A 12,468-nucleotide genomic window follows, 5' to 3' on the forward strand; every position below is an offset into this window, starting at 1 on the left:
TGTGCTTTCTAGGAAGAGTTATAGAAACTGCCCTGGGTTCTAGGGAGAATTATAGAAACGGTCCTGGGTACAAATGGTAAGGACGTCTTTAAAGAATTTTCTTTATAGAAAGGGGCTTTAGGTCCTACACCTTGGCGTTCTGAGCAACCAAACTGAGAACATGGGGTGCTGTTCTTGACTCTTGGGAAGGATGACTTCCTGTTTTCAGTGCTGGAGGCAGCAAAGTGTCATCCTACTCCAGGCCCCTCTGCTTTTCCCAAGGATTTGAGAGGATGATAAACCCAATCTGTTGTTTCCTTCTTCTGTCATAAACACATTCATTTACTTCATGGCTGAAGAGTCTCACTAAGGGACTATCCTTTTTGTTCCTGAGAAGGTCTGAAGTCACTTCCCAGCATCTTCTCCTCCGGAAAGCTCAAGACCTGGTACAGGTCATTTCAGTTTACTCCTGGAAGCTCACAGCTGGTGGTTTAGATCTGAGGGGGAATCATCCAGCAGCCCCAAGCTGGACCATCATAGAGACAGCTTTTAAGAGGAACGATTGACTCTACTTGTAGGCTCTACAACTTCTGAAACTTCTCAAGAGTACTCAATCCCTGCTCCAGGGCAATTAGAGAAGGTATCTGATTTTCCAAAACCTTCTGGAAGGTAGCCTTCTTATCTGACACAGGGCATCTTGCCTCTGGCAGGGCTTAGCATTGCTGGCTCGGGCATATGAATTTGTGGATCCAAGCTGCCAGGAAAAGTGTCAGAAAGCAAAGGGCTTCCGTCAGAGGTATTTTCTTGAAGAGAGTCCTACAAATCCCCTTCCCACTAAATAACTGCTTCATCACAAAGGGCAGCCCAATGTCTGGGGGTAGGGGGATGCTGTTTTATTGTGGGGCAACTCGTGAGACCAGACGACAGGAAGTGACGGGGCTCCAGTCAGGAGCTTCCTGTAATTTTCCCCATTCTGAAATCTAAAGGAAAAGTTACTTCTGGCCGGCTAATGCTGTTAGCCGATTGTCAGACTACCGTCAAACACTGTAGCCCGAAAAAGTCCCCACTGGGAATTCTCTAGCAACAAATGAAAGCCCTGGCTAAGGCCCCTGAGGACTGACTGAGCAAAGCCCTTCTCTGTGGGAGCCCCTCCCCCACACTTGGGGCTGCAGCGAGTAGAAATGCCGGTGTGTGGTGAGCTTTGCCACACTAGCCCGCAGTTTTAAGGCAGCTGTAGACCCCACTCGGGGACAATGTATCCCATTCCTTACAGCCAGGACGACCTCCGCCTTAACAGACAATACTTTAAAGGCGTTGTTTACAAATCAATTTCCTCTTCTAAATAGGCTGCTCCAAGGGTAGACCCTTCTGCTCGCCCAGACTAGGCCCACCTGTCACTGGGGCTTCCTAGCCAGTGGCCACACTGTATTGATCTTTTTAATCCCCTCCCTTTGAAACACAGAGCCAGCTGATGTGGGGTTCCTCAAAAGACTCCCTCGGCTCCTACCTCTACAGGTAGCTGAGGATCGGGACTAATTCCACACTAGAAAGTCTTAATTGGCTTAGGGGGTGCCTGAAAGTTCTCCCTTGTGTTTACAAGGCGAAAAGAATCGATGGCTCACAAGTGCCTTAATCTGTCTCCCTCGTTCTTGGCGATAGTCAGGTGCGTTTTCTTTTTAAGTTGTTTTTGAAACAGGATTGGAGGGTTTGGAGATGGTGGATAATGTTTCACTTTACAGGTGGAGCTGCCAAGGGAAGGAGGGGAGAGCCCCAGAGACACCACTATTAGGCAAGGAAGCGGGTGACTTATTTTTTTTCTTATTTTTTTTTATTTACACGAAGCATCTGCAGTACAAAAATGTAAACTTTAATAGCTCATAATAATAGAATAAATTCTTTATGTACAAAAATACATTTTCATATGAATGAAGCATCCTGAATAAATTAATGTACCCTCCAGCCCGGTGCCTGAATAACTCTGCAAACACTCAGGTTCTTCCTGGAGCAAGCCCACAGTGGCGGGGGTCGGGATCCATAATGCATGAAGCCCACTCCTTGTGGCTCCTTTCTAAGCCTTTCCATTGTATTGTCAGCCGGCTCAAACCGAATTTTCATGCTCGTTTTTCTTCATTAGAGTTCTACAAATTGTAAAATTGACTTTTCACCTCGTCTTCGGGGGCTCATCTGTCCCTTTTCCAAAACACACTGAAGTGGTGGCTGGGGTCAGTTCTGAGCCAGTCACAAAGGAGGTTTTGTGAAGTTCAGAAAGTGCAAAAAAAAAAAAAAAAAAAAACCCCCACCCGCCGGGGGGGGGGGGGGGGGGCGCCCTCGGTGCTGGTGGTGGAGAAACAGACCGAGGGGCAGCTTCAGCGAGGGTGCAGCAACCTAACAAGTTGTCAGGTATCCCCATCCACCCCCCCCCTTTAAAGCTCCCAGCATTCACTTGGGGTTAAGGGTGGTCCACGAGGCTTCAGACGGTTCCCCATCTATTGCTCTTAGACTAGGGGAGGAAGGAAGTATTGATGTTGCCTTACAAAGGCCTAGTGATACGGGATGAAACAGGGCGTCGCGTGGAGCAGGTCTTTGGGCAGGCCAGGAAAGGAGAAAAGGGGGTCACCGGGGCCATAGGCGAAGTCTTCTGAAGCTGAGGGACTACTGGGGTCAGAGAGTGGTGACGCCACGGTGGCGCATGGGGAGGCAGCGGCCCCGGAGCCCCAGGACTCCGTGTCGCTGGCCGGGCTCGGGGGCCCGGGTAGACAGGGGACACACTGCGGAGGCAGGAGGCGCTCCCGGGCACCGCCCCCGGGGAGCCCTTGATCTGCAAGGCGCAGTGTCTCAGCCAGGGCCCAGATGTAGTTGTAGGCAAAGCGCAGCGTCTCAATCTTGGTGAGCTTGGTGTCGTCGGGGAACGAGGGCAGCACGCTGCGCAGCGCGTCCAGCGCAGCGTTGAGGTTGTGCATACGGTTACGCTCGCGATCGTTGGCTTTGACGCGACGGCTCCTCCGCAGGGAGTGCAGCAGTGCCTCGGACCGCACCCGCGCGCGACCTCGCCGCCGCCGCCGCTCCTGCTCTTCGTCCTGGGCAGCGGGAACATTAGATGCCCCGGAGAGGGTGGGCGCGCTCCTGCGGGCTGGCACGGACAGCCCTACGGTGGAGGCTAGTGGCTGGAGCCTGGCACAGTCCTCCTCGTCGGTGAGGAAGCTGGACAGGTCACTACTGCTGTTGTTGCTGGCGCAGTCAAGATCAGAGAGGCAGGTCTCCAAAGGGGCAGGCATCGTTGCAGTGTGCAGGACCGACCGACGGACAGGAGGTTTAGAAGGCTTGAGTGTGGGCCGAGGACACAGCCTTCGAAACGCACTTACTGTCCGTACGACCCGGGGCTAGCCTGTGCCTGCTGCAGGCTCGAGGGCCGGGGAAGATCGCAGGGGCTCAGGGAAGGAATGGGCTTGGCCTCGTCGCCTCGCCTGCAGGGGCCACGCGCCGGGCTGGTCTCCCGAGTGATGTCGCCGGCGATCAGATCAGCTCGTGTGAGCACCGAGTGTGGCACACGACCGGCCTCAGGACCCCTTAAGTACGGCGCGCAACAATGGGCGCCCCCTCCCTGGCCACCTCCGCCCCCGAGGCGGCGCGGGTGAATGGCGAGAGGCGGCAGGTCAGCCCCGTGCGGCGCTTGCTATTTGCATAATTTATGCTCGCGGGAGGCCGCCCCCGCCCAGCCCCCCTCCTGGAGCGTGCCCGTAATTATCGCCGGCCAATCGGTGGCCCAGCCTGCCCCGGGAGCCGGATCAAGCGAGGGAGGCCCGGGCGTCTCGGGCAGGGAAACCCGGGCGAAGGCGGGGGCCGGGGGCGATTAGCGGCCGGCCGAGGCACACTCCTCCCAGGGGCGCGCGGGTGCCCCTCGCCGGGGTTGGATGAGGAGGCGGAGCCCTGGCAGAAAGTGTGAGCTGCGCGGCGGGTGACGGAGAGCCCGGACTGAGGCTGGAGTTTGGGTTCGCATCCCTTCTCCTGCTGTTCAAGACCCTCGTGAATTTGAGCGAGTGGTTTCTTCTCTCCAAGCCACCTGATGTTTCTTTATTTAGATGAAGGGACACAAATGTAGCTCTGGACGTACTCGTAGGTCCCCGGGCGGTCCTGTCACACGGGGCGCTTTTGAAATCGTGCGGGTTGCGGTGAGCAGCGCCCTCTGAGTGACCATCTGCATCCAAACAGACATAAGAGAGAGAGGACCAGTAAACAGCTACAAGTCTCAGGGAAGGGGTAGGTGTCTCTGCTCCGCTAAGGTTAGTGAAGAAGAGAACAAGCGAAAGACCTAAAGACCCAGTGAATTCCCAGGTTGTTCTGGTTACTGGCCCCACTCCGCCCTGCCCGCGTACCCCTCCTCAAAGACTCATGAGGTAACAGGCGTTATGCCAACGCCCTCTTCTGAAACCTTTCTCTCCTCATTTCTAAGAATTCTCTTGTGCCGCACGTTTTGGAATGGCGCTAGCTTCAGGGGCCCACCCCAGTACCAGATGGCTAAGGGACTTAGCTTCTGTCCAGGAGAGAGATGTCCCACGAGAGCAGCAAGCACACAGTGGAATTCCGTCCCCACCCCTTCTGCCAATTTGCCTATAAACTTACCTAGTCCAGAGAATGTCCTCATTCTGTGGGTCGAGTTATTTTCTTGTTTGCCAGACAGCAGGAGAGGTCTGGGCAGCCTCTCAGATGCACCTGAGAGGAGTTACTTATTAAGGAACAACCCTGGATTGTGGGGTCAGGTATTAAAAACAAAAGGAACACCCTGGAGGCCCCCCTCCTCCATGATATCTGAGTGGAGGCCTCAGGCCTTGCCTGTCGTCCTCAAAGGGGCTCTGTCCAGGACACCTGCGCCTTGGTGGAGAAGGCACAGCCTCTTTCCCTATGGCTAGCTCTTGTCCCGTGGCTCCTTCCCTCTGCAGCAGCTAACATAGATACGACTTATGCAGAATGCTAGGACACGGTTATAGATAAGGGCTTGAGGTGGTTTGTAAGGAGTGACAGGAAATGGCTGTAATCAGATTATGCAAGAAAAAGTAAGTAATTGTTGACAGATCCTCGGGCATTCTCCTGAGCCCAAGGGCTGCTGGGAGTTGTGCAACAGTAGCTCTGGGGTAAACCTTGCCTCTTTCTGTCCCTGTGACAGCTTCTGGTGGTTCCAGCATACCAGCACCAGCCTGACCTTGTGACAGTTCCAGGCACTCTATTTACTTTTTGGGGCTTCCATAGAAATTACTACACAGTGGGTTCATTAAATCTACAGAAGATTGTTCTTCTGAGGCTCAGAAGGTCAGAAGCCCAAAACCAAGATGCCAGGAGGCCTAGTCCTTTTCAATTTCTTGTGGCTCCTGGATGTCCTGGTCACTAGTTCATAACTGAAGCACGTAGTTCTGCCTCCTGCCTTCACCAAGTCCTTCCACATGACCCTGTGTCTTCTTAAGGAGAATTGCAGGACTCTGGGGCACTGCTGAATCCAAGATGACGCTTTCACTCTTATTACATCTTCCAGAACTATTGTTCCAGCTAGGGTACATTGTGAGGCTATGAGGGTCACCACTGAACCCATGATGGCCCTTTTCTAAGTCTGACCAGCACCACTGGAATAGTAAGCAATCAGGATTTTGGTTACCTGCCTCTCGAAGTGCCAGAGTGCGAGAATTCACTGCCCTGCTCTGACAATTAGGCCATGCAATTTAAAGTTCATTCCATCAGACTGAACTCTGACTCTGAGCTGGTGAGGTGACATTTTTAAAGGTCACTTGAATCATGGCAACAAACTGGAAGAGCCACTGGCCACAGGTAAAAGAGGTGACCAGGAGGTAGTGGATGTCCTGTCCAGGCCCTGACATTTTCCTTTTATTTGTCTTCTAAGCTTATTCTCCTGGATTCCTACGGCTGTCCAGCCAGTCTGCCGAGTGGAGCTACTGGGCTCCGTTTGCCAGGTTTGTGTCTGTGGCTTAGCAAGTAAAGCAGGTCCGTCTCCAAAACCTATAGACTTGCACTTACTTCCTGTGGAGGTGGATGACCTGCTCTCGGCTGGCTGGTGTATAGCCTGGGGTGCAGAAAGTTGAGGGCGACTGTCTGAGGACAGTCTGACTCCTGACTCCTAACTTTTGTTTGGGGCTAATAGAACTCATGGAGCTGATTTATTCAGTCCCTGTACCTCATGCACAGGAAACTGAGGTATGAGATGAGGTCTTTCCCCCAGGTTACCCCAGGTACTCCACAGCTACTGCTCTTTAATCCCGTGTCATGCTTTTTGGTCACAGGTCTCCAGCAGAGACACTGTAAGCACCTACCACTGGCTGGCCTGGGCCAGGTCTCTGAAGAGAAGAGGCCTCTGGTCTTGGAGAGGGGAGACATAGCTTCGAAGGACAGTCATGAATGAGCAATTGGCTCATAGTGTTGAGACCTTAAGGAACAGATCTGAAGAATGCCTCCTGAGGGAAAGAAGGCAGTGGGGATGGTTTCAGAGTCAGACTTGAAGGAAGAATCGGCTGTAAATAGACAGTCTAGGCAGGGGTGGGGGTGGGAGTGGAATGACTACAGAGACCCATCTGGGTGAGGGTGGGAGGCTTCTGTGAGTAGAAGATAGGCAACTGTGGTGGGCCTTGAATGGCTATAATGGCCTTCCTGCCTCTTCCTCCTGTCGTCTCTCTGAGCAGGACTATGGCACAGTTAGATCTGTCCCATGTTCACTGAGCAAGGACATTGACAGAGGAGACAAGAAACAACCAAATGATTTTGGCCACACAAGTGCCATAGCTTGTTTGCCACCCAGAGAGCCACGTGTCCTGACTGACACGGGCTACATCTGACCACAGAGGATACCTTCTTGCCAGGCTTTCTTCTCTCATCGTCCACCCTTCCTACATGACCGCAAGTGGCTTGACCAGATGGACATCTCCAGCATGCACTTCCTGCTCCTGTAGCAGCTGCTTCCTCTGTACAGGAGTGGTGAGCACAAGGCACTTTGGGTTAGGATACAGGGACCTCTGCTCTAAGGTCCGTCCTATAAGGTCTTCTGAGGGCAGAGCTGGCTTGCTTCTTCTATGAGGGGATATATTCCTTCTAGGGAGGTGCACGTCTGTGGGCGCTCCCATTCCCAGAGAATAATTGGATGTGATACGGGCAGGTAAGGGATGCAACCACAGCAGGTGTTGAGGTGGCTGATGCTGCACCAGGTGTTTTGGCTGATGGGTGAAGCATCCAGCTGTCAATCCACAGGGAAGTAAGGGTGGGCGGAACAGATGTCAGAAAAGACTCAGGACTGCACCAGGGTTTCTGGGTGAGGCACATGTAGGTAACTCTAGAAACCTGACTCCAGGCTCCCAAGGGGAGGCAGGGAGGCAGTGTTACTTCCTTATGGAGAAGACCTTCCTGGGATCACCTTAAGTAATGATGAAACAGGATTTCTATAGTAAGAAATGGGAGGAAGGGCTGTCAGAGTGGGGCAGGTTCTCTAGAAGGGTTGTTGTTTTATTTATTTATTATTTTGAGAAACACTAGATTAGGGGTAAGTGGTGGTAAATTATAAACACACACATATATGTGTACATACACACACATACATACACACATACACACACACACATACCAGTGTGCTCAACACGTAGACAAAACCAACGAGCTGCCTACAAGACAAGCTTTGGGATTTTAAAATGACAAGCTATAGTGCTTATAGGATCTCCAGGGCTGGAGCCAGGTTGCTGTTTGGGGCACATCTTCCTCAGCTCTGTCAGTGCCTTTCTTTTTAAGTCAGGATCCACACGCCTGCCGCCCTTTGTGGAGGCAGTGCAGTCCATGTGGCCTCTGTGCCACTCACCCTACCTGCCTTAGAAACACTCAAGTCTGATTTTGAACAAGCAGGCTTTTAGAGATTTCCTTGCTAGCAACCAGGGTGGCAGGTCATTGCTCTGAAAGGACAAGTTTGGGGTTCATGATGTCTGAGTGTCAGGGCACATGATCACATTTCATCACTTCTGATTGATTAAATCAAATATTAATTCCAAGTCCAATATATATGGACTCTCAGCTGCAATTCTGAACGGGAAAACCGGCCTTGCTGCTCAAGGCGTGGCAGTATGCTGCGCTAAATTATGTGCGGTCAGCAATGGCCAATGTCTGCAGGTGCAGCCTTGCTGGGGAATTTGATAGAAAGTGAGGCTGTGGAGATAGCCAGGCTTTCTAAAGAAGAACGTCTCACTCCAATCTTTGTTTGATTTCTGCAGCTACCTGGGGGGAGGGGTGGCATTGGTTTTGTGAGTGACATTTGGGGGAAAAAAACACCAACCCCTCACAATCTGTTTTTTCTTTTTTCTTTTTTCTTTCTTTCTTTCTTTCTTTTTTTTTGGGGGGGGGGAATAAAAGGCCAGAAAAGGTGCCTTGGCTCAAGAGGAAGGGCTCCTCGGAAGGGAAGGCCGGCGTCAGACACGGTGGGTCCTTCTCTCTGATTAAATACACTGCAGATAGGCAGTTGTGTTTCCACAGAAGAGCAGCAGGGTGGGGTTGGAAAGGGGAAACAATTCCCCATTTTCTTTATTGATGACCCATGACAGTTGTGGAAGGGGGTGTAACGTGGCGGGGGGACACGAGGCAGGCGGGGCGAAACAGAGGGGTCTTTCAGTGACAGGGCAGGGAAAATGGCAAATTATCCATGGTTTCCCGAAATCCATGGAGGCCCCCCTCGGCCCCTGCCCTGCTGAATACAGTGCTGCCTGTATGCATTTGCCACCTCGGAGATGTCTGCGTGAAGATTCCCTGGCATTGTGTGTCGGTGTGTTTCTCGTGTATGTTATGCACAACTGTGAGAGGAATCTGTGGGTTGGTGGAGGCTCTGATGCAAATCGACTTTATTCTAGTTCGAGATAAGAGATAATGCTGGGATATTTGCCGACTAAAGAAATGCTTTCTTCAAGAAGGTTTCAAGTCGGAAGGACTGTTGGGCCCGTGCTGGTGTGCAGGGGGACAGTAGGGTGGCCCTAAGTTTGAAGTTTGTGGTTTAGGCCAATCACGGAGAAAACAATGTCCTTTTTGTGCCCAAAGGAGAATGAGGGAGAAGGGAGACTGGGGGAGAAAAAAGAGGGGGGAGGTGTAAGGGGTGTGCTCGCTGACTTGTGCAGTGAGGCCCATCGGGATTCAGGCTCAGAACTGAAAAGGGAGGGGCTGAGGTGATTACCCCCTCTGCTGAGAGGCCTGGAATCCTCAGATACTTAGCTGCCAGGGATAATCAACTTCGAACTACCTGCAAAGCCTTGGAGTTTTTGCCCTGGGAGGTTTCTTGAAGTTAAATCTTCTGGATTTATAGAAAAGTTAGAAAAGCTGGACAGCCTCTCCGCTGCTGTGGAGGGTTAGCTTCTGTAGCCAGCCTGCACCTGCCACAGGAAGCCAAGTCACCAAGAATTCTTTTCACTACATTTTATTTTTAACTGCCTTGTGTATTTGTAATTCTTAATATCTTTGTCGTGGAAAGGAGAGAAAAATCGAAAACCACTGGCTGTGTGTTGGTCAAGTGTGGGAACATGGCCAGGGAGCAAGCGGAAGAGGTCAACATGAAATTTACCTCAATGGCTACGCAAAGAATTCAAAACTAAAGTCCGAAACCGAAGCGCTCGCCTCTTTCAGGATCTCAACACTGGGCTACCTAACTTCACATCAGGTTTCAAACACAATTGCATTTTGTTTGCAGTAATTAAAATGTTTTAATGAGACAACCATAAAATCCACCATTAATTATTTTATTTCAAACACTTCTGCTTCCTTTTGAACCAGGTCTATTTAGAAATGGTTTGAGAGTAGCCCGCGGTTTTATTCTTTCCTCTGTATTATGCACAGGAGTGGAGAAGTCATTTATAAATAATTACACAATGTTTTGAGTCTTTGGGCTTGTATAATATATCAAAGCGATTAGTACACTTATTGTCCCGTTGTAAATGCTCCCCCCCCTCCTTTCAGTTTCGCTAGCCTTGTCTTCTAGCTAAACCTTTTTCTGGAAACCTTTTGTCTTCTTCGGTCTTTTTGTTTGTTACAGTCCAGGGCCATTCTCGGTATTCAAACTCTCGCAGCAGGGGCAAAGAAAGCGACTTCAGAGGCAACTCAAGTTTTACCATAACTTTCTGGCATTTTCTTTTCTTCTGGTTTTCCCAGACTACCTAGGGGCGATGAAGAATTATAACATACATGAATTATTGGTACTCCCCTCGAGTTAAAGGGCGGGAGGAAAGCGCCTCATTTTCTACGCCCCCAAGGGACAGAGCAAGCGGGCAGCGCAAGTGTATTTATCGCTTTGAATGTCTTTGGGACGCCTCGGTCCTCTCTGTTGCTGGGCGCCCCCGGAGAGCCAGCATTTCACCGTTTCTTTTATAGGGCCACAAATAAAGATTGGGAATTGGAGGAAGGAGGTCCCCCCCCAAGCCTTGTATCGTTGACCCTCGCGCCGGGGTTCTTCCCACGCCCGGTCCTTGGAGCGCGAGAGCGGGAACGCGCCAAGTGACCCCGCGCCTGGTCAAGCACGCGGCCCCGATGCGGGCGACCGGGCTCCTCTCGTGAGCGGATTAGAGCCGCACGAGACGCGACTGAGCCTGTAGCCACGTGAGGACCGGGCGGGCTTCAATGGTTCCCATCTCGCTAATCCTTGTTATCCCACAGCACGGCCTCCCTGCGGAGGGGAGCGAGCTACGGGGACCGTGGGGCTGGCTGGGAGTCAGAGGGGACCTTGTCCCACTCCTGTTCCATCGCAGACGCGGCCACACCAAGCCCACACTAGATTTAGGCTGGGGCGCAAGGATGAATTCCGGGGACACCGGGGCATCGCGACCTTGGCGTCAGTGGGAGAAAACAGTAAAGGTAGGTGGAGGAGAGAGTGTCAGGGAAGAAAGCCTCAGGGGAGAGGTGATTCGAGGGGGCTCCAGCTAGCTAGCCCCCCCCCCCCCCGCTAGCCAGCCCCGCCCCGCCCCTCCCTGCCCCCCCCAATATGTCGAGACCCGCGCGTCTGCATTTGAAGGGCAGCGCGGCGCCGCCGGGAGCGCTGAATGGCGCACGCCCGGCGGCCCTGCTGGATTTGGCCACATTTGCATAGCAGGTGCTGATGCTGGTCCATTCTTACTTAAAGAAGTTTTAATATGGGATAAATGACCGGGAATTAGGAGCTGACGGGGGCGGGACTAAAGAAACCGTGTCGTTCCTTTTCTCACCGTAGTCTAGCGTGGAAAGGGGAGGGGGAAGGAGCGGAATACGAAGTGAGATCGGACTTTCAAAGTCCGCTCCTGCAGAAGCCCAGGTCCCTCCCTACACACCAAAGGAGATAAGAGAAAACCCGAGGGGACTTTAATCAATTTGATTTTAGAGTCTGTTCTGCCGAGAGGAAGGCAATAATCCGAGGGATAGTAATACGATTAGCAAGCCAGATCTTTGAGTCAGGGAGCCTGGCAGAGTTTAAAATGTTAATCCTGGCCCTAATCCGCCGGGCTGGCCGGCCCAACCAAGCACCGTACCAGTACTGGCCGGCTTTCTTGCTTACTCTTAAAGAAAAGTCAGCGAGGTCTCTGTAGGTCGCTTTCCGGATTCCAAAGTTTGTTCCTCGAGGGTGCCCTCTGATGGCTCCTGGCTCTCTGCGCAGGGCTGCATAAGATTCCTTCCTCTTGGGGAAATCGGGTCCTAGAGGCCTCCTGGAGCAAAGCTTCAAGAAGATGGTGTGGGAGCTAGGAACAAAAGCAGGTCTCCCGGCCTTGTTCCCACAGTTCCTGTTAAATCAGACTCCTGAATATTCCCAAAGGGATACCCTGGTTTTCAGGTTTTGTCAGTTCTGCTTAATCGACTTTTGTTGTCGTTGTTGGGGTGGAGGGTGGGGGTGGGGAAGAAATGCCTGGAGCCCAGGGACCTCAGAGGAGCTTCCAAATGCAGTAGACGTGCACTCAGGCCTGCCTGAGACCCCTGGTCCCCATCTTCTCATCCAGTTCTACCTCACTCCTTGCCAGGCTCGCCCCTGGACTCAGGAGGCAGGCCGCTGGTTACCCCAATGCTTCTCAATATGCCTGTTTCCCCAGGAAGGCAGTGTGGGGTGCTCAAATGGACCATATGGTATGAAGACGCGAGCCGTGGCGCCCACAGACAATGGGGAAGAGAGGGGCCCAGGTCAGTGGCGGCGCTTGCACTGGGGCAAACTTCCCTTTCAGCCTAATGAAGCTGTTGTCTGGGGGTAATGATGCAAGCGCCTGGCGGCTTTCTCGCCACGATAGTCTAGAACGTGATTTGTCATACAATCTGAATCTTTGGGACGACTTTAGACAGAACCTCCTCCAAAGATGGAGATGAGCCATATGTCTACTTTGCATCTGAAGGGGAGGTGGGGGCAGGGGTTGGAGGGAGGACTGCCCGATGCGGGGGAGGACACAGTCCTAGATGAGCGGTGTACTGCCTGACCCTGGAGCCTCACGAGTGGGTACAGTTCCACAGCGTCACATCACAGAGTAGCGC

General features: G+C 52.3%; 1 protein-coding gene across 1 annotated transcript; it reads right to left on the reverse strand.

Annotated features, from left to right (window-relative positions):
• Positions 1-1,970: 1,970 nt before the first annotated feature.
• On the reverse strand, positions 1,971-3,498 carry Neurog1 (neurogenin 1). The gene has a single exon (XM_028771954.1). It carries the CDS (start codon positions 3,252-3,254, stop codon positions 2,520-2,522), a length of 735 nt encoding a protein of 244 aa, XP_028627787.1. The 5' UTR covers positions 3,255-3,498; the 3' UTR covers positions 1,971-2,519.
• Between the last annotated feature and the right edge of the window lie 8,970 nt (positions 3,499-12,468).

Source organism: Grammomys surdaster, unplaced genomic scaffold (genome assembly GCF_004785775.1).
Source record: "Grammomys surdaster isolate TR1022 unplaced genomic scaffold, NIH_TR_1.0 211, whole genome shotgun sequence".
NCBI classification, from domain to species: Eukaryota; Metazoa; Chordata; class Mammalia; order Rodentia; family Muridae; genus Grammomys; species Grammomys surdaster.